Source organism: Harpia harpyja, chromosome 11 (genome assembly GCF_026419915.1).
Source record: "Harpia harpyja isolate bHarHar1 chromosome 11, bHarHar1 primary haplotype, whole genome shotgun sequence".
Classification (NCBI taxonomy): domain Eukaryota; kingdom Metazoa; phylum Chordata; class Aves; order Accipitriformes; family Accipitridae; genus Harpia; species Harpia harpyja.
Genome location: NC_068950.1, coordinates 32,331,015 through 32,355,976, shown reverse-complemented (window position 1 = coordinate 32,355,976; position 24,962 = coordinate 32,331,015). Strand labels below are relative to the sequence as shown.

At 39.1% G+C, this 24,962-nt stretch overlaps 2 protein-coding genes across 19 annotated transcripts in view; one reads left to right on the top strand and one right to left on the bottom strand.

The window, feature by feature from the left end:
* The first annotated feature begins 963 nt into the window (after positions 1-963).
* NEXN (nexilin F-actin binding protein) lies at positions 964-24,823 on the top strand. Of its 15 annotated transcripts, none has more exons than XM_052800452.1 (14): positions 965-1,073; positions 8,856-8,933; positions 10,095-10,286; positions 10,428-10,509; positions 10,596-10,744; positions 12,091-12,132; positions 13,257-13,451; positions 13,530-13,703; positions 16,045-16,230; positions 20,314-20,511; positions 21,888-22,109; positions 23,226-23,411; positions 23,863-24,223; positions 24,329-24,823. In XM_052800452.1, exons 1-14 carry the CDS (start codon positions 969-971, stop codon positions 24,340-24,342), a joined length of 2,184 nt encoding a protein of 727 aa, XP_052656412.1. In that variant the 5' UTR covers positions 965-968; the 3' UTR covers positions 24,343-24,823. The 15 variants fall into 15 exon arrangements, with proteins under 15 accessions (XP_052656413.1, XP_052656422.1, XP_052656412.1 ...); XM_052800450.1 differs by having other exon boundaries at positions 20,311-20,511; XM_052800458.1 differs by having other exon boundaries at positions 980-1,077; positions 20,311-20,511.
* Positions 14,674-24,962, bottom strand: part of FUBP1 (far upstream element binding protein 1) — a 37,021-nt gene continuing 26,732 nt past the window's right edge. For all 4 annotated transcript variants that reach the window (XR_008237069.1, XR_008237070.1, XM_052800471.1 and 1 more), the window contains one exon: positions 14,674-15,506. Coding sequence is in view for 1 of the 4 variants with exons in the window: in XM_052800468.1 (XP_052656428.1) it covers positions 15,489-15,506 (18 nt within the window). In the remaining 3 variants the exon portion in view is untranslated. The remainder of the gene's footprint in view (positions 15,507-24,962) is intronic.

The window sequence follows — 24,962 nt, the reverse complement described above, 5'->3', positions numbered from 1 at the left end:
AAGAAACCCCCAACCTAAGGATGGCTATCATGCCTTGGAGGCATGATGCAGGCAAAGTAGATGTAAGTGGTGTGACACGGGCAGCGGTTGGGCAGCTGGCGAGATCCCTGCCTATGGTACTAACCAGAATGGTTTAGTTGCGTCCCGCTCTCTATGCCAAGCTGTTGTTTCTTTTCTTGGTTTTAGGGGACGAGCTTTTTCAGGATTATTTCCAAACCAAACTGCTGTAGTGAGCTCCAGTCATGGAATAAGACTTCCTTTGTGGGGTAATATAAGTAATGAAATGTAAAACCTAAACTGTCTAATCCTTACTGCTGTAGAAGGACAATGTTGTATATGCTTTGATCTGCCCAAATTTGTTTTATGTATTACATATGTTCATCTGCTGAAAACGGTTGTTTTACCGAGAGTCGAAAGCCCTACCTTAACTGAAATCTTGTGCCTTTGCTTCAGAAACACTAGTGCAGCTTTTGTGAGGGTGGCACTGGGGGAAAGTTCCTGTGCTGTCCTTCAAAAGACAAACACGTTTTGTGTTTTAACCTTGACGGCCATTGTCCAGATTTGCAAAGCCTAAGGGCACGTGGTTATCGTCCTAATATTTATAATCCAGCTGAAAGTTAGGCTCCAGTGTAGCAGACACAATACAAGTGAGATGATAGGAAAGAAAGTCCTGCCACTGGAGACCTTGCAACTGAGCTTGTAGGAAACAAGTCGTCTTTAAGCAGGAAAAGGAACGTATTGAGATGTAATAAAACCATGTTTCTGCCTGTGCTTTGTAAAGTTTCCAGAGAAAGGCGCCGCTTTAAACCGAGCGCGCTCTCCGTTCGCAGGTCTGGCACTGGCTAAGATTCCTCTCCGCTCCATCAGCTAACTGTCACATTACTATTATTAGTCGATTGCTCTCCCTGTGCCATAAAACGACCCGGGACCTCACCGCCGTAGGTATAAAACCTCCCCGCTGGCAGGGCATGAGCCAGCGGCGGGGGAGCGCTCTCTGCGTGGCCGGCGCTTCTCGCCAGCTGCGGGTCGGGGCCGAGAGGCGAGACCGGCGGTTTGCTGAGGCTGCGGCGGCGGTAGGTACGCGGTGATAACGAGCTGCTGGGGTGGCGGAACCCTGCCGTTACCTGCGGCAGCGAGCTCTGGGGATGTGGCCGTGAAAAAGCCGCGGTGCCGCCGCCTCAGCCGCGGGCGGGTCCATAGCGGGGGGGCGGCGGGTCCCGGTCCCGGTCCCGGTCCCCTCAGCCGGCGCGGCCCGCGGAGCCCTCTGCCGCCGCTCGCTGCCCTGCGGCAGGGACGGCGCGGCCGGGAAGGCGCGAGCCGGGAAGCGGCCTCCCTCCCCCGGTTATTTATAGCTCCCTGGTGCTTCCAGCCCAAAATAAGCCTGTTGGCCCGGGAGGCTGTCCGCGGCGGAGCGGGGGGGTGTGGGGGGTGTGGGGTGTGGGGGGGGGATGGCGAAGGCTGGCGGCGCGGCCGGGCTGCGCCCCCCGTCGCGGCGAGGGGCCGGGCATGGCGTGCCGAGCCGCGCCGCAGGGCCGGGGCCGAGGCCGGGGCCGGGCCGGGCCGGGACAGCTGCCGCGGAGCGGGGCTCGCCTGGAATGCGGGCGCCGGCCGCGCGTCGCGACTTTTATGGAAACTTGCAGCGCCGGAGCGGCGGCCGCAGCCAAGGGGCGCTCCGCAGCCGCCAGCCCGCCCGCCGGGACCACGCCGAGCGGCAGCGGCGGGGCAGCGCTCGCAGGTAAGAGCGGCTCCGCCGGCCGCGGGCGGGAGAGAGGGCTCGGGCCGGCTCCCCCGCCCCGCGCCGCTCCCTGCCGCGCCTCCTCCCGCCGCCAGGGAGCCCGCTCCGCCGGCCGGCCGGCTCCTCGCAGCCCCGGCGGCCGGTGTCGTCGTCGTCGTCGTCGTCGTCGTCCCCCCCGCCCCGGGGGCGGCCGGGCCGGTGTGCCGGGAGAAGCAACGGGTGGGCGGGGAGGGCGCGGTGGGCGAGGGCCGCCGCCGAGGCCCCCGCGGTTGGGGTGACGGCCGGCGGGGCCGAGGTAGCGGGGTGTGCCGAGCGCGGCTTTGCACGGCGGCCAGCGAGGGCTCCCCCGGGGGCGGCGGGACCCCTCACCGGCCGGGCGGTGACGTGGAATTGCCGCGGTCAGGGCTTGTGCCCAGCGGGGCACCCCGCCGGAGTTAGCCCGCTCCACTTGCCCCGCGGAGGCGGCCCGGGGCAAGCTCGGAGCCGAAGCGGCCGTCGGGCAGCTTCCGGGTGTGCGGGGACGGGGGGGTCTGCCGCTCAGGGAGGTGCGTTTGAGAGCAGCTGCTTAAAAACCCCTTATGTTGGTAAACCGCATGTCTCTCCATAAAGAGGAGTTCGGTTGCGTTGGTCTGGTCTTCAGCAGCAAGGGCATACCGAGTGTGCAAAGCTTATGGGCTCTGCTTCATCCTAACGTAGGGGCCGTAAGGCGGCGGGGCTGGGAAGAAAATTATGGGCTTCCGTGACAGCTTACAAACTATTTATTGTCACGTTTGTTTTAAGTACCTAAGAGCTTCTGCTAACACACGTGTCTCAAAAATTAAGCAGCAAGCAGCTGCGTGCTAGAAAACGTACTCTTAACTTACATCTCAGTCTTAAGAGACCTTAGATTTCTCAGGAAAATGCCCAATGAGATGAAATTGTAAAATAATAATTAGTCTTGTAAGAGGGCCAAGTGTGTTAAGGAACACACGGAAGTATGATAGTATGCGTGGTATATGTAGAAAGCACAGTCTGGTGAAATAGAAGAAGTGGGTAGATGGTTTAAGACGTGCCTAAGAAATACCTTCTCTAACCGCCTTTGGAATAGTTTAACTGAGTGGTTTCCTCAGTGAAAGAAGTCAGACAATCTGTCATTTACCGTACTTGGATATTCAGCTTTGAAACTCCTTCAAGAAGGAAGAGTGCCATGGTGAGCCCTCTGGAAGCTAGCTGTGGGAAAATGGGGGTGAAGCTCAATGACGGCGGCAGAGCAGTTCAGGCAGCGCTAGGAGTGACCCTTTGCTGTGCCGTGGCGGCAGCCATACCCGCTCAGACAAAGGTATTGCACACGATCGGGTTTTTATGGCATCAGCACTACCAGCAGAGTAGGGTTGGTCAAGTGGAAGCAGCAGCTTATCTGCAGGGAGCCCCGAGAACTCTCCTTTGGGGCAGAGGCGTAGCGCGGGCACAGTGACCACCTCCGTGTTCAGTCTGAGCTGACCACGAGGATGTCAGGGAAGAGGCAGATAGGCTGTGTCCTGTCGTCGGAGAAGGGAAGCGGCAAACTGCGGTAGTGCTTCGTGCCCAGCATTTTATCCCACATTTCGGGACCCTGATATCTGAAGTCCTGCCAGTGAAGTCAACAAGAGTTGAGCTCCAATCGTACTGTTTCTCCAGCTGCTGTGACACAGTGGGGAATGGAGGAACTATGGCATGGGGCAGAATACGCTGATTTTTCTCTTGGGGACCTCGGTTCACAATTTACTGCCACCCATGATTAGGATCAGCAGATATCTCGGAACATGAAATCATGGGCCAGAAAATCTCAGCAGGGCTTCCCGCATAACGGAACAGTCTCTCAGCCCCCACTACGTTTGCCTCGGAGCCTATGTACCCCATAATAGTACCTGAAGAGAGTAAGGAATTAACAGACAGACCTTTTCTACAGACAAGGGTGATTTATTTATTTTTTTTTTAACACAGCAGTTGGACTGCATGGCACTGTCACATTATTTATAGTTATATAAACAGACATAGACAAAATCCTTTATAATAAATACATTTTTATAAATAACATCGTATCTGCAAGGACTATTCTACTATAATATGAGACTCAATAAATGTTGAAGTGCAATAAATTCAAAGATTGAAGAAAAGATTGTGTATGAAATTGAATTATCTGGGTCAATTGTCAGTAAGCATTCTAGCCTTTAATTACAAAGACTTAATGAAGGAAATACAAGCGAGCGGAAGTAGTTTTGTATTTTGTATTTTACAAAATATGAAGTTTAGACAGCTGGTATTAATTGTCATAACTCCTTGGCTTCAGTGGAGCTGACGGTTTATGCTAGTTCAGGATCTTCCCCTGTGCACGATAATTTTAGTATCTACTTTAGTATCTGTAATTTAGTACAACAACTGGTAGTGTCATTCCAGACGAGTTACAGTAAGGATATAAATGATGAACATTGCTCTCTTTCCCTCTCTCTTTCCAGTTCTATTTAATATTTTGTTAAATATTTTAACACTGTGAACTGTGTTTTCCTCTCCCAAGTGCTTTGGCTGCAAGTAGCGAGTTTCCAACTCTCACCATATGGTTTTCTTATATAATGGAGTCTTCCCCACAAGTAGATCACAAAGAGGAGACAGATGGTAAACGTAACTTAGACCGTGCCGTGAAGGGCTTATTTATAACTCACAGTAGCCGTAGGACAGCAGGGGGGCCTCCCGAAAGGAGAAATCACAGAGGAACTAAACTTTTTTTTAAAGTCCTGGCTTCGTAGTCCTACTGTAAGGAGTAGTATTCAGTTCAGGAAAAGGCTGGTATTTTTCTGTGTCTCGTGAGGATGTTAATCACGCCACCAAAAATCAAGAACTTCTATGTTTTATAATGAAGGTGAGTTTTATTATTTAGGGGAGGGGTTTTTTTTGTCTGGTTAAAGCTGCACAACATTTTTTGATCAGTTGAGGACTCTGACCTCCTTTCAGAAATGGAAATTAATTAAATTTAAGGAGGTGGATTTGGGGACTTGTGAGCCATCAAACCTTCTGTGTCCCCTTAATGGTTTTCTTTGTTCACTTTGGTTATTTTGCCTAAAGTAAGGTTTTAGGGACTCTGTGTGAAAAGTTGAAAAACTGCTATGATCATAACAAATCAAGACATATCAGAGGTGATAGCTTACCCATTTACAGCAAACAAATAAGATGCTTGAAAACAGTTGATTTTTTTTTTTTTACAGAGTATTTCTAATCTATTGCCTGGTTTCCTATGCATTATTGGTTTTGTATTACATTTTCACTTGAAACTTCTTAGAGATCACTTTCTGCATTATGGCCAGTCAAGTCATTCTAGTAATGGCATTTTCTCTTCTATTCAATTCCAGAGGTAAGACCATTGATCGAAGGATGGAGGTTAAACTTCTCTTCTAGGAAAAATCTCAGTGTAGACCTCCTTTGAAAGTGGAACTGCAGTCTAGCACTTTCAGTAAAAGCATTATAACACCAGACTAACATTTCCTGAGATATTTCGTTTAATCATAGGAAAGGTAAAATATGGAGAAAGAAAAAAAAAATTAGACTAGTGTCAGGTGAATGCTAGAGTGATGAGACTGTATAGGCAAAGAAAAGCCTAGTAACAAGCTGAATTAATTTTTTGATCATGGTTATGTTCGACATTATAATCTGGGATTTTTTTGAGTGGGAAGCTTCAATGAGGAGCTCTTACAGCTTCTCCTGAGATAGGCTTATCTCAGGAAATAAAAGATGAGACTTAAGATTGGGCAGCTTCATAAGGAAGACAAATCTCTTCTGAAGTAAGTACATACACAAGTAGACTCTTGTTGCATCAAAGAATAAGCATTGCTTGTATTAGATGAACTCTGTGGGAAAATTCTTACTACAAACCAAGAATATATATATATGTGTGTATATATATACACAACTTAAAACTATAACTAGTTCATCTCAAAAGGGAATTAGTAGGTCAAGGTTTCTTGGGTTGGAAAATCTATTACCACATACTTTGTGCAAAGCTATCAGCAGATGATGAAGGCACTGCTCTTCCACGGTTTGTAGGTGTCAGGACTTCTTGACTCAGCCACTTCTGTTTTCTCAGCAACAATATGTTGACTGTGTGGATCCTTTCCTAGTGATAATGCAGATAGATACAAAGGAGCTTCAATCCGCTGTTGTTGTTCCTGAAGCAGTGGTCACTGCCTCACAGACCCAAGCCAAAACTCAAGGAGTGCTTCTTTTTAAAGATTCTGGATTGTGTTTGTTGGAAACTACTCATCTGCCTTGAGGGGTGCCTGAGGCAGGTTCCTCCTGCTGCTCCTGCTCAAGGTTTAACCGCCACGGAGAGGGATGAAAGTGCAAACGGGTGGTATCGTGTTTAGTAATGCCCTACTGCTTTATATCCCTATCTTTTAGCATCAAAGGTGGAGGTAGGATGACTTGCAGATGCAAAATGTCCTAGAGCCAGCTGGCTAACCTTCAAGCATATTAAGAGTTAGTGATGCCAAAGAACTGGAAAGTAGCCTAAAGTAATAGCAGATATGGCAGTATTCCAGATGGCAGAAGCGTATCTGCCATCTTGAAAGCCCACAACCTGTTGGACTGGCACGTTTTTGGAAGTTCAGACAGCAGGAATTTGCAAAGAAAGAAAATTTCTTCCAACATTTGCACTTTTAAAGAAAACTTCAGATTTGTTATTTGAGGCTTAGTCTCACTGCTGTCAGCACCCTTAGTGACACTGTCAAGAGGTTCAGGTAATTAGAGCTATCAGAAAGGTTCAAGACAGAGGTTTAGCTCAAAAGCTAAATTGTGTTCTCAGCCTCGTAAACATAATCTGCTTCCTACAATTAATTGCACATAATAAGCAGATCAGACTTTGGAATACTCAGTTTTCAAATGACTTTAAGATGAAGCCATATAGATGGGGTATGTTGCTGTAGTGAAGGTTAGCAGTAACCGCCACTTGAGGTGTTTAGGTGAAATGGAATTCCTTGTGAAAGATTATCTTCGGGACTTACTTTTCTGCTCCAGCCCTGTATGAAGGCTAGAAGGTCCCTATGTCCCAGGCTACTTCGATGCATGAATTGTACCAATGCATGACGTTCCTTTGCTTTCTGACGGGTTCATGCAGTAAACTTTTTATTCAGCTTCTGTATTTTAAGTACAAGGCTAAAGGCTATCAGCCACAAGTAGGGAAGAAGAAATTAAAAAAGCAGAGAAGCAAAAGAGAACAGAGAAGAACTTCTCTAAGACCTGCTTAGAAAAATGAGGAAGTCAAAGTATTTTAACTAGTTTTAAGGTTATACTGATCACAATAGGGATTTTACTTACAGGCATGAAGTAAGCTAAAGCTTACAAAGATGTGCAAACCCAACTACACAATATACAAATGCATATTGAAGTGTATAGGGACCTTGAGAACTTCACTAGCATTCTTGTGGTCTCTGCCCTTCTAGACAGAACAGAATTTTACCATGCTATTGCTAATCTGAAACAGTCTAAATAGGAACGAACACAGTAATTTTATGTCCATGTGTTCACAAGTGACAAACTGAAATGCCTTGGATTCTTATCAGTCTACAAATGAGCTATTTGTCAACTCTGATTTGGGGGAGAATGACTTTCCATACTCATTTGTTGAAAAGGAGCACCCAAGTGTTCTCCAGAACATCTCTGTTGAAGCTGAATTTGAAGTTGGGAAATTGTAAATCAGGGCAGGGACTGGTAGCTAAATGCTCTTGTTTCATATGCTGTGACTGCTTTCATTTGGAAAAACATCCCAAAATATCAAAGAATCTCATTCAATCTGTATAGCTACAACAGCACCAGTGAGCGTTGATGATGTTGGTGTGTTTTTGAAGAGCTTATATGAAAACAACTCTTAATGTTCATTATTTTTAACACCATATAAAAACTCCCATGTTTATAATCTGTAATAAAGAATTCAAGAACTTAAAGGGTAAGAACTACTAAGAACTTAACTTTCCTTATCATGAAATGCCCTGACTTCAGTTCCTCTAAACCACAAGTGAGAAGACCCTTCCATTAGTAACCTGCTTTTCTAGCCTTTTTACTTTGAGCCTTTGAGTCTCTCTGCACCATGGTTGGCACACTGAGTTTTTAGGCTTGCCTGGGACCCAGGGCATCTGTACAGTACAGACAGCAATGGCACTGGAGTCATGTCATTATTTCCTTCCTCCCACAAGCTCTGATAGACCGGATGATTTGAAAAAAAAAAAAAGGGAGGAAAAAAAGAAAAAAGGAAAAGGTTTGCCCTGAACTTGAAGTGCCTTTCTGTTAGGTTCCTAACAAATACAGTGTAATTTAAAATTTGTAACACTTTTCTCTTGAAAAATGCAGTGCAATTTTCAGCCCACAATTAAATGATATAAATACTTTCTCTAAGCTATGTATGTGGCTTACCTAACTCATTTCATAGTTTTTAGCCCTAGTTTTTCCTAGAATACCCCTAGGAGAAAGGAAAGCATTATTTTGTATTCCCATATTGGGTAAAGAGCTGGGAGAGTTGCCAGCCTGGCCGAGACTCAAGCAAGAGCATTCACCCAGGCCGCAGATCCAGCTCCATCTCTGAAATGCAGGTAGGTCCCCCCCAGCCACCCGGCCGTCTCTCCTCCTCGCAGCTGCATAAAGGCGAAGCCGAGTCTCCAGGAGGCTGCGGGGTTTTGGCCCGAGCACTCTGCAAACTTAACGCAGCCTGAGCTCACTGGCTCGTACGTCAGACTGGAGCGGAGCGGCGGAGGTGCAAACCGCATTCCTTTCTGCTAGCATGAGTATTGAGAAAAAAACCACAGTTTCGCAACATACCGGCCAGGGCAGCCAGCGCTTGGCTCCACGTTCGGTTTTTTTGTTGTTTTTTTAAGTGGAAATTAAAAACCAGTATCTAGGACTACACAGAGGAGTTATGAGCATGAATAGTGAATCATAAGCTTGTTCTTTTAATTACTGTTGCGTACTTAGAACCTATTCATGTCTTCAAAAGCCTCAAAGGACCAAATGAAATTGTGATACATTGATTTCAGCCTATGCAAACTTATTTACTGGAAGATGGTTAAAGCATCATTTAAAAGGAAAAGAAAGGAATATAACTACAACTGTTTCTTTCAGGTAGAAACTGAAAGCAATCTTAAACCTACCAGGTGCAGAGCACAATACAGTAGCCATGAATGACATTGCACAGAAAACTGAGGTATGTATCAATTTTAAAGTAATCAAAGTAATTTACAACTGATGCTTGCAAAAAGAGTAATTACAAACAATTGTAAAAGACAAACGATTATACTGGAAGTCTGCTGGTATTGCTGTTACTTTAAGACAATGGAAGGGCACTTTAAAGTAGCTTAAGGAAACTATCTAATGTGATGGAGTCTGTGAAATATGTTCTTACTGTTACTAAAAATGAAGGAGGAAGGCAAAATAAAGGTAACAAAATATGAAGAAACTTTAATGGTTGGCGGGAAATTCAGGGCAACATTCACATCTAATCCTAAAATTAGGCTACTTCAAGTATTTCTTCTACATAGATTCGCTGAGCAACAGGAACAAAAGCAGGAACAAAAACTATTGGTTTAGGTGGGAAATACGAAACATGGAATGTTTTTAGCCACTTTTCTCAGCATTACTGTGTTGAGAGCATTGTTGTAGACATTACAGGAAAAAGAGAGAAAACTTCACTGTAGTTCTCAAAGTGGGAACTTCACTTACTGTTTGGACACACGCAGAGTAAGCATTGGCAAAGAAGTGTCCATTAGCTGCATCAGAGTCCTGCAAGCCCAGTGATCTTGGCACTTCTTTATAACATAAAATCACTGGACTTCTGAGTTTCTCTAAATATTAAAAAAGTGTATAAAATATTAGAAGTTTTAAATGAACTCCTATACAATTTATTTAAAAACCATATATGGCTGTTGAAGCATCGCAGAAGAAAACATACATATTGTATTATATGTCTATGTCTTGATATCTATTTTAAACGTTAGGGGTAGAGAGGCTCTTTGGTGACTGCTTATGATTGAAAGCAACAATGTAAATTTGTATCTAATTTTTAAAGCCGTAGTAATTGAAAATGTACATTCACATAGTTCATATACTTAGTTACATAGCTATTAATTACAATTACTTATAGCCTAAGTTTAATACAATGCTAAACGTTGTTTTGGATATTTTAGTATTTATTACTATTTATGAACAAATACAATGATGCTTAACTGATGATGGCTAGTGGCACAAAGTTCATAATCCCAAATGCACTTCTGTTTTATGTTCTTACATTCTTTCTAATCCAATCTATCCGAATATTTCTGTCCATCTGTTTCAACTTTCTTTTTCTTATCTTCATTTCTTCACCAAGATTCTGCTTTCTTCATCTAAACCCGTCCAAAAATCCTATGTGCCCAAGCTTCACAAGGGTGATGTAAAGGATAAATTTGAAGCTATGCAGAAAGCAAGGGAAGAAAGAAATCAAAGGAGATCTAGAGATGAAAAGCAAAGAAGAAAAGAACAATATGTTAGAGAGAGAGAATGGAACAGGAGAAAGCAGGAGGTTATTTTCTTTGCAAATATTTTGTGTTATTACAATATTCAATATTATATGTGAAAATCTTTTCACATTATTTTAAGACAATAATTTTGGAATTTTATTTAAGTTATAAAGACAGTTTACTTTCTGTGTTTCATCAACTAGATGAAAGAACTGCTTGGATCTGATGAAGACGATGACGCAAAATTATCTAAAATAGAAAAAGGTTATGTTCCAAAGCTAATAGGTAAGAGAGGCCCGATTTTAAAGGCCACATAACTCACTAGCTAAATATTAGATGTAACTACTGAACTGTGTATTTCACATTCACAGGAACCGTTAAAGGCAAGTTTGCAGAAATGGAGAAGCAAAGGCAAGAAGAAGAAAGAAAAAGAATGGAAGAAGAAAGAAAGCGCAGAATTGAACAAGATATGATTGAGAAAAGAAAAATTCAAAGAGAATTAGCAAAAAAAGCACAGGAGGTATGTTCGTCTGATCACCATAGTCAGGATATAATTGTAAACAATCAACACAAGAAAAAAGTTTTGTATTGATCAGAAGATTCAACCTTAAGATTTCTGATAGTAGTGATTTACATGGGAGTTGCTCAATGGGATGGAAGCGGGAAATAATGTTCAGAGAATCTTAATCTTCGCTTCTTTACAGTAACAATTTTTTTAAGCATTAAACTTGAGTTGAAACCGGGCAGGCATAAACCTGGTAGGAATGTGAGTAAGGCACAAATTTTGGTGTCCTATGCATACAAGTGTTTATAGAATTTACTAAACTAATGTGAAAATGTTTTTTATGTTTTACCAACCCTTACTTTAGATAATTTTTGCTTATACATTAGTGAATACAGTTCAGTGATAGACGAACTAAGGCAAGCAAGAAAAAAGAAGAAAATGCCATCAGCAGGCAAAAATGAGAAGAGACTAATGCAGTGAAAATCAAAAATCATTAAGATCCAGATAATATTTTATTCCTTTGCCACTTTGTGAATCTTTATTGCATATATATATGAACAGACTCCAACTTTAGTTGATGCCAATAAAGCAAATTTTGTCTTTTGTAGAATTTTGCATTGGGGTATCATATTTAATTCCTTTTGTCAGTTTTCTTCAGTGCTGCAAATACTGCAGTGAGAGTGAACATCTAAATGATAGACTAGAACCATAAACAAATTTTTATTTAACCACAAGATAGTACTACTTAATTTAGGTTTGTTTTTGCTGTAAGAAAAGAAAAATAGCGCTCTAGGAGGAGTCTGTTTTCAACAAGGACTTGGATGGCATTTTCTACTAAGACTTCTAACATTGTTAAAACTGTACTTTTAACTGGATCTACCATATATCTAATCTACTCTGAAGTACATACGATGTAGAATTTTAGAAAGTATGTTAGTTTTAGACACTAACATATAAAGACACCATATGAAGCAAAAACAGCAATAGGCTTTTTGCAGGAGTTGAGAGGAAGACAATGTCACTGGAATCAGAAATAATCAATGAGTTTGCCTTAGCTTTTTTTCTTTTTAAACAATTCTGGAGTGCTTAAATGAAGAATGGACATCTAAAGTACTCAGTTCTTCACTGAAGTGTTAAGAATGCTTTAGCATACTTTGTGTATGATGTTTTATGTCATGTTCCCTCTTCCTCAACAAGCTAATATATCTGAAGTATTCCAACAAAGGTTCAATCATTATCATCTCTGTGAATCTGAGTGCTACATACATATCATTGATACAAAAAGAATTTCCAGTTCTATGTTTGCAAATCTAAGGCAAAGAGCCAAAGTAATGTAATCATATGAAATTCTCATTTAATAGATTGATGACTTTAACAATACGGGAACTGACTCAGCAGCTGAGGTAATCAGATTTTTTTAAAGAAATGTTCACCTACATTTTTATTCACTTTGTTTTATTATTGTAATGTGGGCTGGGAAAATTTAGAAAACGGCACACAAGTACGTAATTAAAATTCAACCAAGGAGCTAACAAATTTTTAAAGTATATGGAACTATATGTCGGTACTTTAAGTCAATTTATATAAGTTTGAAATAGAGTCTGCACTGTGAATACTTTGTGGGTAGTTAAAAACATCTAAAATGTAAATATTCAAAGCCACCAGAATGATTTGTGTTATACTGACAATGATACTCTAAGTTCTCTGTCTTTGGAAAGTATCATCTTAAAAGCTCTTTGCCTTAACCTTGAAATTGAAAGGGGATTCTGTCAATATACACATGTCTGAACACCTTACTCAGTTAACTTTTTTTTTAAATTGACTAATTTACCATATGGGTTTGGATTTTATGTCTTGCAAATAAATGTTTAATTTCAAAAAGCTAGGTCCAAAGGTCCTATTGTCTTTCACTAACACAAGAAAAATCACATTCCTACTACAGTTTTGGAAAGAAAAAATCCCACAACAATAAACCAAGAAACATTAGTTTTAAGTTATTTGACAGTATCCCTGTTAATCACGGTATTTTGTGAAAAAAACTGGGTAAAATGTATTTCGGCAAGTAAGTTGTGAAAATAGCTTTGAAGCAGCAACATCCTTCAGAAAAATTACTCTGCCTGACAAATTACATATTGCTCTCTAGAACTACTTATTCCAACCACAGTATATCCTTTACATAGTAAATGTAAGGCTGAAGTAGAATGTGGCTACAATTGCCATGTATTCAAAATTTCACCTGTTCTTCTCCAAACCATGAATATTTACAACTAACAGTTAATGAAAATATGTAAAGAAATTAAGGAGTTTGCCAGCAGTTATATTTAAAATATAATTCAGTCTTGACACTTTTCAGGTATTACAAGCAAACTAGTGACTGCCACAGGCAGATGGGTTTATTCTTGTGGTTAATGCAAGTAATTCTTTTGGAAGCTTTGGTGCACACAGGTAAAAGCAGCAGTTTCATTAAGAAACGAGCCTATCTAGAAGTCAAGCTTTATGAAAATATAATAAATATCTTTTTGGACAGGAAGGGGATGATTCACTGCTAGTTACAGTAGTGCCTGTAAAACCCACCAAAACACCTGGGAAGATGAAAACAAACTTTGAGAACACAGGAAAGAAGAGAGCAGAACAAAGAGAGAGACAGGATGAAGAAACAAAGCTAAAACATGAGGAACAAAACCAATTCCTTAAGGAAACCAAGTGCCTTTCATTTGTCACGGTAAACCACTCATCTAAAAATACCTAAGGAATAATTATCTATTATTTAAGATATAACTATTTCATTTTTCTTATGCAGGGTGAAAATGAAGACAATGAAACACAAGAGCCTCTGTCTCCTGGTAAGTTGAAAGTAACATTTGAAGAACTTGAAAGACAGAGACAGGAAAATCAAAGGCGGCAAGCAGAGGAAGAAGCAAGACAGCGTTTAGAAGAGGAAAAACGTGCTTTTGAAGAAGCTAGACAGCAAATGGTAAATACGTGTTTTGTTCATGTTGTTACAGAATTTTCACATAGGATATGCTTTTACATTCTCTCCTGTATCTGATTCTTCTTTTTTCTTATTCCTTAACTGTATTTCAAGCTGTTAAGAGTCTGAAAATTAATTTTTGAAAGAGGTATTTTTGACCTTAGCTCTAACTCAGTAACCACACTGGCATAATGCTTTAGACGTTCTTTTAGTAAAACCAGGAAATTTATGTGTTTTAAATTTGCCAGCAATCTTAGCAGGTTTTATATCTACACTTTGTAGTACCTTAAGCTGCAAGTCCTCAAGAAGATAATTAGTTGTCTGTTTTCTTCTTAAATAGTGCTTTAGATGTTTCAGTAACCAGTTTTTGAGGAAAACATTCTGTAGTAACAGGATGCTATTTCTTATTCCCATATTTATTTATAAATATGATAAATACATCAATTACAACTTTCCTCTTATGAAGAAAGGGAAAAAAAAGACAGATCAGCTCCCTTGTATATATTGACATAAACAACGATATACTAGAAATTACTAGACTAAGCCCCAAACAGTCAGAAATGTAGCTCACAATTCTTATTTTATATTACTTGCAAAACTGCCTCCATGTGTTCTTTATCATAAGCCAGACTTATTTTAGATCAACTATAAACAGACCTCACTATAGTTTGTTCTTCGATCATACTAAAGGAATCCTACACTTAGTATTAACACAAGATACACCAGATAGTTTCGTTGTGTATTTCCTCACTTTACCATACTCCATTTCCAAAAGCATTTTTTAAGTTCTGTATTTAAATATCTTTCCCCTGTACAGTCATGATCATTATGACTTTGTTAATTCACATACGAAGATTAATGAGAAATGAGATTTTAACCTTCCATGAAATCTTTGAAAATATTATTTCTAGGTGTTTGCTAACTTTAACTTAAATAGAGTATAATTATGAATGAACATTCTTGGACAAACAGCTCAAGATCACTATATTGACTGTATTTCAAAAACATTCAAGAAATTGATGTTATCCAGAAAAAAACCGAACCACAGAACCTCCAGAAAGCCAGAACACTGAAATTCCCAACTGGTCCAAATTGAGAGGGTTCTAGGTTTAGGCAGATACCCAAATTGTTGTTTACTCCTCCACCCCCAACTCCAATAAATCACTTAACCTTTCCACACCAATAACCTTGATGTTATGTCAATAATGCACTTTTTTCTTTTTATTTGAGGTTGGGCAGGGGATACTAGTGAAGGAGAAGAGGGAAGAAAATGAAGGAGATAAAACCTCCTGGAGTCACTAGCTGTTCTAACTGAAATTTTGTTCACATCTCCCACCCTTATGTATACGTATTTATTAACCAAGTAATTTACAAATTCCCTACTTCAAAAGAAATTTTCTAACATGGAGTTTTACCTGGTATCAGTGGTTGTCAAAATTTGAAGTCAAAGGTTTTCTTAAAGGGAGAGTTCAACAGTTAATTTCCTTCAATTCTTTCTTTTACCCCTATGAATTCCAAAAAAAAGATTTCTGTAATTCCATTAACCGGCTACCCCACATACCAGTCCCAGGGCTGCTTGCAGTATACAGAAATCTGGATTATCAATACTCTGACAGTTCCCGGTCCATTTCCTCCATTAACAAATAAAGTACTTTGAGATGTCTTCTGAAGATGGTTCATTCTTCTGTTCTTGACTGCAGTTTGCAAACTACAGGCTTCTCTTAGCAGATAAGTGTTCACTGGAGACAAGCAATAGTGAAGAGATCAGAGTGTCTCAATTCCCTTTCTTCAGTTATGATTAAAAGTCTAAAAAGGAAAGAAACAAAAATCTCAGTCTGGAGTAGTAGCAAAATGTTAATTGATTTAGTTTTGCTATAAAACTACAGCATTTTTTTAACTGGTAAGTGCATTGGTAAAAACAATTTATATGCAAACAAAAAGACTTGATGGTATAAAGGTCTATGAAAGTGAGGTAAAGAAAGTGAATAGGGAGTGATTTATAGTAAATGATCCAACCCTGAGACCATAAAATATGTACTTCATTGTTCAGCCTTTTCCTGATAACACATCATTCTTTGAATTACACACTCAACAGCTTTTCAAAAATTATAGAAGCTACATATAGGATACTGGAATACATTTCTTTTCTCCCTCCCCTGGCTAAAACCAAGACTAAAATGTTTCTTGTAGAAACCAAACTCTTGATACATTTCCCCCCCCCCCAGGAGAAAAAAACCATTTATGAAAGATCAGAAAGGAATTAACGGAGTATTTATTTACTTTAAAGAATATTTTTATGTTTGGATAAGTCCTTTCTATTTTTCCCTCTCCCTCTTCTCTGAAGATAAATGAAGGTGGTGATGAAGAATCTGAAAATTCTGTTAAAGAATTCCGTCCTGGTAAACTCAGACTCAGTTTTGAGGAGATAGAAAGACAGAGGAGAGAAGAGGAGAAGAGGAAAGCAGAAGAAGATGCAAGACGACGCATAGAAGAGGAGAAAAGAGCATTTGCTGAAGCAAGGAAGAACATGGTATGGCATCTTTGTTGAGTGTATGGTTTAATTTTTACCTAAAGTCTCAAATGAACTGGAAAGCAACTCTCGGAAAAAGCTTTAAATAGAATTAGGAATGCATGCTTCAACTCCTTCACTTCATTAATTAGTTCACCTCACTACTTATTAGAAGGTGGTGGAGTAAACTGATCAAGTTCGTTTACCACAAATCATCACAGAACAATCCCTCCTCACAGCAAGCCTAGAAAGGATTTCAAATAATTTAGTCAAAACCAGATTTTGTGCCCAATGGGTATTATGCTAGATGCAACAAACGAGAAAAGCAAAATGTTTTCACAAGGAAGGTTTGTTGGTTTGGGGTTTTTTTGGGAGGGGGGGGCGGAGGAAAGCAACTCCTTTTACTTCTCCAAGTTTATCTCCCTACCTTTACAGGGTGTCCACGTATCAGCTCTTACTAGCTAAAGCATAATTAATGGCATACTAGAAAAATGCTCACTGCAAGTACAAACGTTATAGTCATCTGTGGTCCTTTAGAAAGGAAATATTAAGAAGGCTGAACTCAGCTAATTGGTGGTTTTGTTGCATTTCATTGCTTGTTCAGAGAAACAGAAAAAGTAATTTGTGGCATTTACCATTAGAACAATTTGTAATATGGAACTTCCTTAGACAAACACAGATCTCCGATATGCAATGACTTCTGAAATTTGAGTTAAGATTATATTGAAGACAAATTTTCAGGGACCTAGGATTGACATACTGACACTATGTGAAAGCAGAGAAAGATGCCTGATTTCAGAAGGTGGCAACAATATTATTTATAAAAAATAACTAGCGTGGAACTTTTCACTGTATTCTTCATGCTTATTCCAACAGCTTCAAGTTTCAGGAGGCTTTTGGGTATAAGCCAGTTACTTATTGGTGGAAGTTAGGAAATACAGTATTAAATTACACAAATACCAACGAAAACTGTTTCAAAAGGAAGGGCAAGACATGCCATACAGAACTGTGGAATAACCCACTCATCTGGCAGTGTCTTCCTACATTCCCCTCTGTGGTTTTATTGGAAAGACCAACTGCATGCCTAATAAAATCTTCTCCATCATTCAAAGCAATGCTTGTGAGACAAATTAAAACTTCGTATGACTACTAATATTGCTAGCAGTGCTCTGCCTGAAAATTGGGCCAAAGACAAGACCTATATGCTGAAAGACTACTTAGAGAAACTACAATGTAAATTTATATTTGAAATTGTACTGGTAAGCAATTATGGAAAATAGTGTCTGTCCATACCTCCAAAGAGAGAAAATAGAAGCTAAAGCCACTAGAAAAAAAAATGAGTGCTACTGGACTTCTGCCATTACAATTTTTATGAAAAGCCAGCAGACAACTAAAGGAAAGCAAAGAAAGTAAATGCTGTCTTCTGCTTTTTCCTGCTTTCTTGAGAATCTCTTTTTTCTGCCTCAGTGTAGCAAGAACCTAAGCTCAAGTGTCCGGGCAGAAAAATCTCACTGATTAAACAGGGTTTAATCCATTAGATGCAGCACAGAGCCTATGATTGCGCTGTAACTGCAGACAGTGAAAACATGCAGTAATTTAAAAAATTAACTGAAAATGTATTTTCAGCATATATGTTTTAAAGTTTTCTGTTAATTAGCATCCTGAATAGGAACACCACATTTTCTGTTACAACAGAAGATATAAGCCTGTGCTTTCCCTATCTTCCACAGCTACACAACGTAGCCACAATGCAGATGTTCTTTAAATGTTTAAAAGCACATTACTCATCTCTTCCAGAAGTAGTACAACCTCACATTCAATTTTTATTTAAGCATTTAAATTAAGTAGTTATTTTAGAACCTTTTTCATGTTTATTCATTTTAATTTAGTTTTGAAAGTATACACACACTGAGGTATTAATATTGTTGCTGGAAAACACAAACACCACCTCCTTTTGGAAGGATCTCCCTATTTCACATTTACTTGTGCTACTTTTATACTTCCATGCTTCCCACCATCAACGTGATGACTTTCAGACTGAAGCATTCATCTTTCACCCGTCATTCTCTTTCCATTAGCATGAATAAAAAGTGTTCTACTTTCCATCAGTTGCTGCCCACTGAAAATTGGTTGACTGTGCTGCCAACTACGGTTGTAATGGGACTGTTTCTCACTACCATCTGTTCCCACTTTGCAGAAAAAAAAAAAGTATAGTCTCACTTCACAAAATATGGCTAAAATATTTACTGAACCAACCACAAGGGTTTTGTGCATCACACAATTCAGCTGACTTTCTTCCTGTGTTTTTTTAATCAGAAATAAGTTGGCTTACTGTCTTTTTGTAACTTACTGATTCAAAAATACAGAGCAGACAGCTGCCAGTGTTTGCTCATATGCACAGCTTTTTAAAGTTTATACATACATGTGTTGGTAAACTTCAAATTAATGCTTCTATTCACTTAGGTTCTGCATCCTCTTGAAGTGATGAGCATATGAACTAATGCATCACAAGCAAGAGACTTTCACATTTCTTTGCTAATTTAGCTGTGGCTAGCCTCTGGAAACTATGTGGCTATGCATTGTTTTCATTAAAGGAAATAGTTTACAGCTTTGTTTTTGACTCCACTGCTCCATAACACAATTTCAACAAATATGCTCATATTATGCAAAACGAATGAAGAATGGAAGGAATGGTGGGACTGAAGTCCAACTGTAAGCTTACTCAGAAGGAAAATCTGAAGGAAATCTATAGTGAATAGCAGTATTTGAGTGGGATTGGGCTATTGAAAGAGCGGTGACAAAAAGGATATGGGCAAAGTAGGTCAAGATAGCGGTACTAAGATGGCACAAACAGCAGTGAAAGGTGTAAGTTACAACGGCAGTGAGTAGCAATAAAGAGAAAAGGGACTGCCGAAGAATCTTATAAAAAAATGTTTATTATCTGTTTCTTTATAAAGCTAGTCAAAACACTTTCTCAAATGAAAGTTTTGCTCCTTTAATTCTTTCTAGCATTTGACTGATAACTACCGTTGGGAATGCCTACAATTTAAGGCACATTATGCTCTTCAATGTTTGCCACAAGGCTTTTCAAACATGCGCTGATTAAACAGTGCCAAAAGTCACATCACCACACAGTTCTAGATCAGTATCTGACCTCATCTCACACATTTATCTACAGAACGTTCCTGTTGAGACTCTCTGTTAATAAGTTTACATAGTTACATGCACAAACATATATTTATATAGGTTTTATCAAGAAGTTATTTTAAAAATCTTCCTGCATAACTCAGACTGTCATGCTACCTGGCCATTTTTGTATCATACAGCTTCATATTTTAGTACTGCTTTTCTTCAACAAATTCAGTCTGATAAAGTACTTGTTCTTACACTTCCTGCTTTTGGAAGTACTGAAAATTGCCTTTCCTAGGCCCTACCATCTTCTTATGAATTAGTCTACAAAATAAGCAAACTGCTCATGAATGACCATCAAAGCCCAACCCTACTGTGAAGCCTGAGAAAAGGACAGGGAAAGGAGGAAATCTCTTGTGTTGTGCAAAGCAATGAATTGGCAACGTAACTTAGTATAATCAATTTGCACACAAGAAGAGTTTCTTGTAGAAGATTCTGTTCAGTTATCCTTACTGGGAATACTAATACTGCTTAAGAGCAGGAATATAATTCAGTTTGCTTAGAAAAAGATCACAGGTAGTGTTAAGAGCAATGACATTTAAACACGAGCACTTTGTCTAATGATAGCCTGTGAAGTAAACAGGAATGAATTGTTTCAGGTCCCCAAGCTGGATTTAGAGAACATCCTCTCTATCATCTTGCAAAAAAGACCACATTTTAATAAACGCCTTCATCTTAATTATAAAAGTTTAGCACTGTAACGATAAAGAGCTAAAGTCAAATACAAAACCCCCCAAACACACTCTCTCCCAAAACATTAGAGGAATACCCACATTGTCATATTGTATCTTACTGTACTGTGGCTGATGTGGCAAAATACTTGGTTACCTTTACGTACTAGAAGTGTCTGAGCAACGCTGTGATTTCATCACAGGTACCTTCAGGATGTATCATTAATGCTCTGATTTCCAGCAGGTGCTGGATGATGAATCACCAGAAATGTTTAAAACAGTTTCTCAAGAATCTCTCATACCTGGTAAACTGGAAATTAATTTTGAGGAGTTGCTGAGACAAAAAATGGAAGAAGAAAAGAGACGCACAGAAGAAGAGCGTAGGCAAAAGTTGGAAATGGAGAAGCAAGAATTTCAACAGTTAAGACAAGAAATGGGAGAGGTTTGTATATCAAAGGATATGTTAAGCATGCTCTGAATAAAAATACAATAGATCATTTCAGTTAATTACTAAACCCTCAAAGTTTAAGACTGTAACTGAAAATTCCTTTAAAAGGAATTTAAAATCAGTACTTTCAGCATTATGTGAAAAGAATGAAAAACCGAAAAACATATTTTTAAAACATAACATTGTGTATAAGATGATACATATTTTTATCACTGATCTACCAGAAAAATGCTTTTATCCCTTGCCACCCTTAAAGTAGAAATGTAATTTCAAATTTGTAGTTTTACTTTACAGTCACTTCTGAAAATTCTACAGTATTACTAAAACAATTATGTAATATTTACAATATTGGGAGAACAGAAACATCTAGTTCCCAAATGAAAATACAAAAATGAAAGTAGGAAAGAGCAAAATACTTGCTTTTCTTCAAGAGAATGCTGTGTTAACTAATTAGGAAAGAATTACAGTGGCCTTAACTTATTTCTAATCAGTGTATCAAGGGTTTGAAGACTGTGACAGTTGATTTTAAAATTCACACACAAAATTTGCTTTGCATACCAAATGTCTAAAACATCACGTTCATGAACTGTGCACTTCAATTTGATTTGGTCGTGGGTGGCAAGTCTTTATTATTCCCTCATGAATGTTAGAGGACTACATTTATTTATTTATTTATTTATGTTAAGCAAAGCTGGAGTGAGTAATAAAGGCTCTAGCTTGCCAATTTGTCAAGTAAATTTTGTATTACATCCTGGGAAAGAAGGGAGACACAGGGTCATCCAACTAAAATGCATACACATCTCTACTGTCAGTCAGAGGTCATAAAAGGAGGGAGTTAAATATCAACAATTACAGCTTCAGATGTGGTTTGACTACAGGATCCAGAACTGCCATTTCTTTTCCAGCCATGGCACCCTGAAAACTCATTTGCTTTTTACTGGATTAAAAAAAAAAAAAAAAGTAATTAATTTTCTGTTTAACAAAGTAGCTGTATTTAAAAAAATTATTTCATATGATATTGTAAGTAAAAGAGAGAAATTACAAATCCAAGATAACTAACTTTTTTGTGTTGCTAAGTGTCTGGTATTCTGAGTCTGTGAAGGGTGGTTTATTGACAGCAATCCTTGAACAACGGGTACATTCAAGCAAGACATTTTAAAATCTGTATTTAGTTTAGATGCGATACAAACGCAGTAATCCTGAGAATAGTGAGGAAAAAAAAGAAATTAGAGGGAAAAGGTGTCTGTGCTGATTTCAGATAACTAAGAGAACTGTTCAAGTACATTAAGTTACACCTATCTGTGGGGAGAACAGGTAGTAAAAATAACTGGGGCATTTTCCATCTTACACATTCTGTAATTTCTGAACAGCTGGAAGAGGAGTCTGAAACTTTTGAGCTAAGCAAAGAATATGAAGAATTAATAAAGCTAAAAAGAAGTGGTTCTATTCAGGCAAAGAACTTAAAAAGCAAGTTTGAAAAAATAGGACAATTGTCTCAAGAAGAAATACAGAAGAAGATTGAAGAAGAGCGAGCTAAGAGAAGAGCAATGGATGAAGAAATAAGGGAAAGGGAAGCCGAAAAATTTCAAGAGGTAAGCTGCATTCTCTATTTGTCAATGATACACTTAACTAACACACTAATGATCCAACAGTGGACAATGCTGCTGCTTTCACCAGTTTGCTATATTTCAAAAATTATTTTCTCCCTTCTTTTGTGTTCCCTCCTTTGGATGCATGAGGAAGTCTCACCTCAACATCCCTAAAGGAAACAGCACCAGTTTATTATCAGTCATCTGGTCAAGCAGAGATCTGTTTTTCTGCTTAAAGTCCTCAATTCAGCATCTTAACCTGAAACCTGCCAGCCTGAGGTTTGAAACATTCATACTTGAGAATTAATCTATTAATCGTCACATGAATTGCTTCTCGTTCTGAACTCTAATTAATTTTCCACTGTATGAATTAAGAAAAAAACAAAACCGAAGAATTTGAAGCTCAAGTCTTTTCATCATCTTTACTCATTTCTCAGGGTAGAGCAGAGAAGAATGCCTACTTATCTAAGCTTCAGACTGGAACCTCTCACATTTTTTCAGAGGAGAAAAAACAAAAAATGAAGCTGTCAGTCTAACCAACAGATCTACACTATGCTCTGTGACCCAAAATGCGCATGTGAACTTTCATGGCATAATCATGTGGCAGTGCAGGAAACCTTTCACAGTAGTAAGCCTGATCTGAGCCTCATTCTGAGGTTCCTATCCACAACAGTCAGTCACTTCAGTATCAGCTCAAAGCCTATCATTTATTTTTGAGCTTTCAAATTAATGACTGACAGGGTAATTATGTTTCTGTGAGGTCAATCTGCGTTAGGTTACCATAAGCTACCATAACATCACAGCATGAACGTCAAGTCACCAAGGATTTACCATTGCCACAAGACAGTATTTAACTTCTATATGAAAATAAACCTTTAGGAGTACTTTTCTACCTAACATTTTTTAAATTACTTCTGCAAGTATTTTGCCCTATCCCTGAGATAAACTATTATGACACTTGATCTTAAACCCAACATTAAACAAACTTCTGAGAAAAACAGGACTCTGGATGGCTTTGCTCAGTTAGGAACTACTGCTCTACAAAACTAGTTTTATTATCATACACATTTAAAAGGTAATAAATGAGTTAAGTCCTATTTTGTTTTTTCTTCCCCCAAGGATGATGAGGTAGATGTGAGACCAGCCAAGAAATCTGAGGCTCCGTTTACTCATAAAGTAAACATGAAGGCCCGTTTTGAGCAAATGGCAAGAGCAAGGGAAGAGGAGGAGCAGCGGAGAATCGAAGAACAGAAATTACTACGCATGCAGTTTGAACAAAAAGAAATTGATGCGGCATTACAGAAGGTATAAAGTACCTTTTCTTCAGTCCTAAGTGTTGTTAACTTAGCATCTGATTACCACTGATGGCAACACTGCCAGAGGTATAAAAGGAACATTATACTTGTTTTAACAGCTGCTGTGAATTGCTGCAATAAGGTAAAATTGCTTTTGGTGTTTTCACATATTCTTGAAGAGTACGACATACTGCAAAGAAAGTTCATCATATCCTTTGAGTAATCTGAAAATGGAATCTACATTCATGCCTATATTTTACCCCAAGATTCCAGCCTCATTAAAATCCGTTTTACTGCCTTGTTCCATATCCAGATTCAGTGCATTATATTGTTATCTAGTGAGGATAGGTGCGGCATTTCCCTTCTCAGAAACATGGTAACTTTTCTATAATCAAATACGTATCACTAGCTATAGTGCTATTGCCACTTTCAATGTTCTAAATGGGCTTATTTTAAAATAGAAAAGGGAAGAGGAAGAAGAAGAAGAGGGAAGCATTATTAATGGTTCTACTTGTGAAGATGAGGAGGATCAAGCTCGATCTGGAGCTCCCTGGTTCAAGAAGTCACTGAAAAACACATCAGTCGTTGATGGCGAGCCAGTGAGATTTACAGTTAAAATTACCGGAGAACCAAAACCTGAAGTTACATGGTGGTTTGAAGGGGAAATGTTGCAGGACTCTGAGGACTATCAATATATTGAAAGAGGAGAAACCTATTGCCTTTACTTGCCAGAAACCTTCCCAGAAGATGAAGGGGAATATATGTGTAAAGCAGTCAATAACAGAGGCACATCTGCTAGCACCTGTATTCTCACCATCGAAAGTAAGAGTTAGAATTTTAATTCACTTAATTCTCAAATATTCTTCTTGCATCTCTCCTATTACAAAAATCTAATTATCTGTTTCTCTTAACCCTTTTATTTTCTAGCTGATGACTACTAATGCTCTACTTTAGCTGGAATCTTTCTTCCCCTCAAAACTTTCTTATTGCATCATCTCTTTCTCTGATGGGGCCAACTAAAGAAAGCAAGGATACGCATTGATTTGTCATTCCTGCACCAGATAAGAATAACCTTCAAATTGTGAGAGTGTCCAGGTTCCTTGCTCAATACAAAAAAATGAGTATTAAAGGCTAAAAGGAAGGAATCAGCGTATGAAAGATCAACTAAAGGAAAAAGCTGAATGATAATAGTGCTCCCACATTTGAAGGCCAACTGTTGTGTAATAGTATAAAGCTAAATACTCAATCTGGAAACTTGTGTAGTAGTGTAAATCTATTGGTGTATTTTGCATGAACACTGAATATTTAAGCTGTTTTACTTTATCCCAGAAGCATTAAACTGGCAAAAGGAAATACTTATTGATGATTTTGAAAAACCCCAGTGTACTATTTTTAAAGAATAAAAGATTACCTAACTGCTCACTTTTGTTGTTGTTCCAAAGAGCATTAGTTCTTTTGTTTTAAAATAGGCTTGCATTTAATCTGTTATGCTCTTATCACCTATGCAGTTGATAATCCAAAAGTTAAAACAATCTCAGTAAGGCTTGTAGTAGTCTTTCTA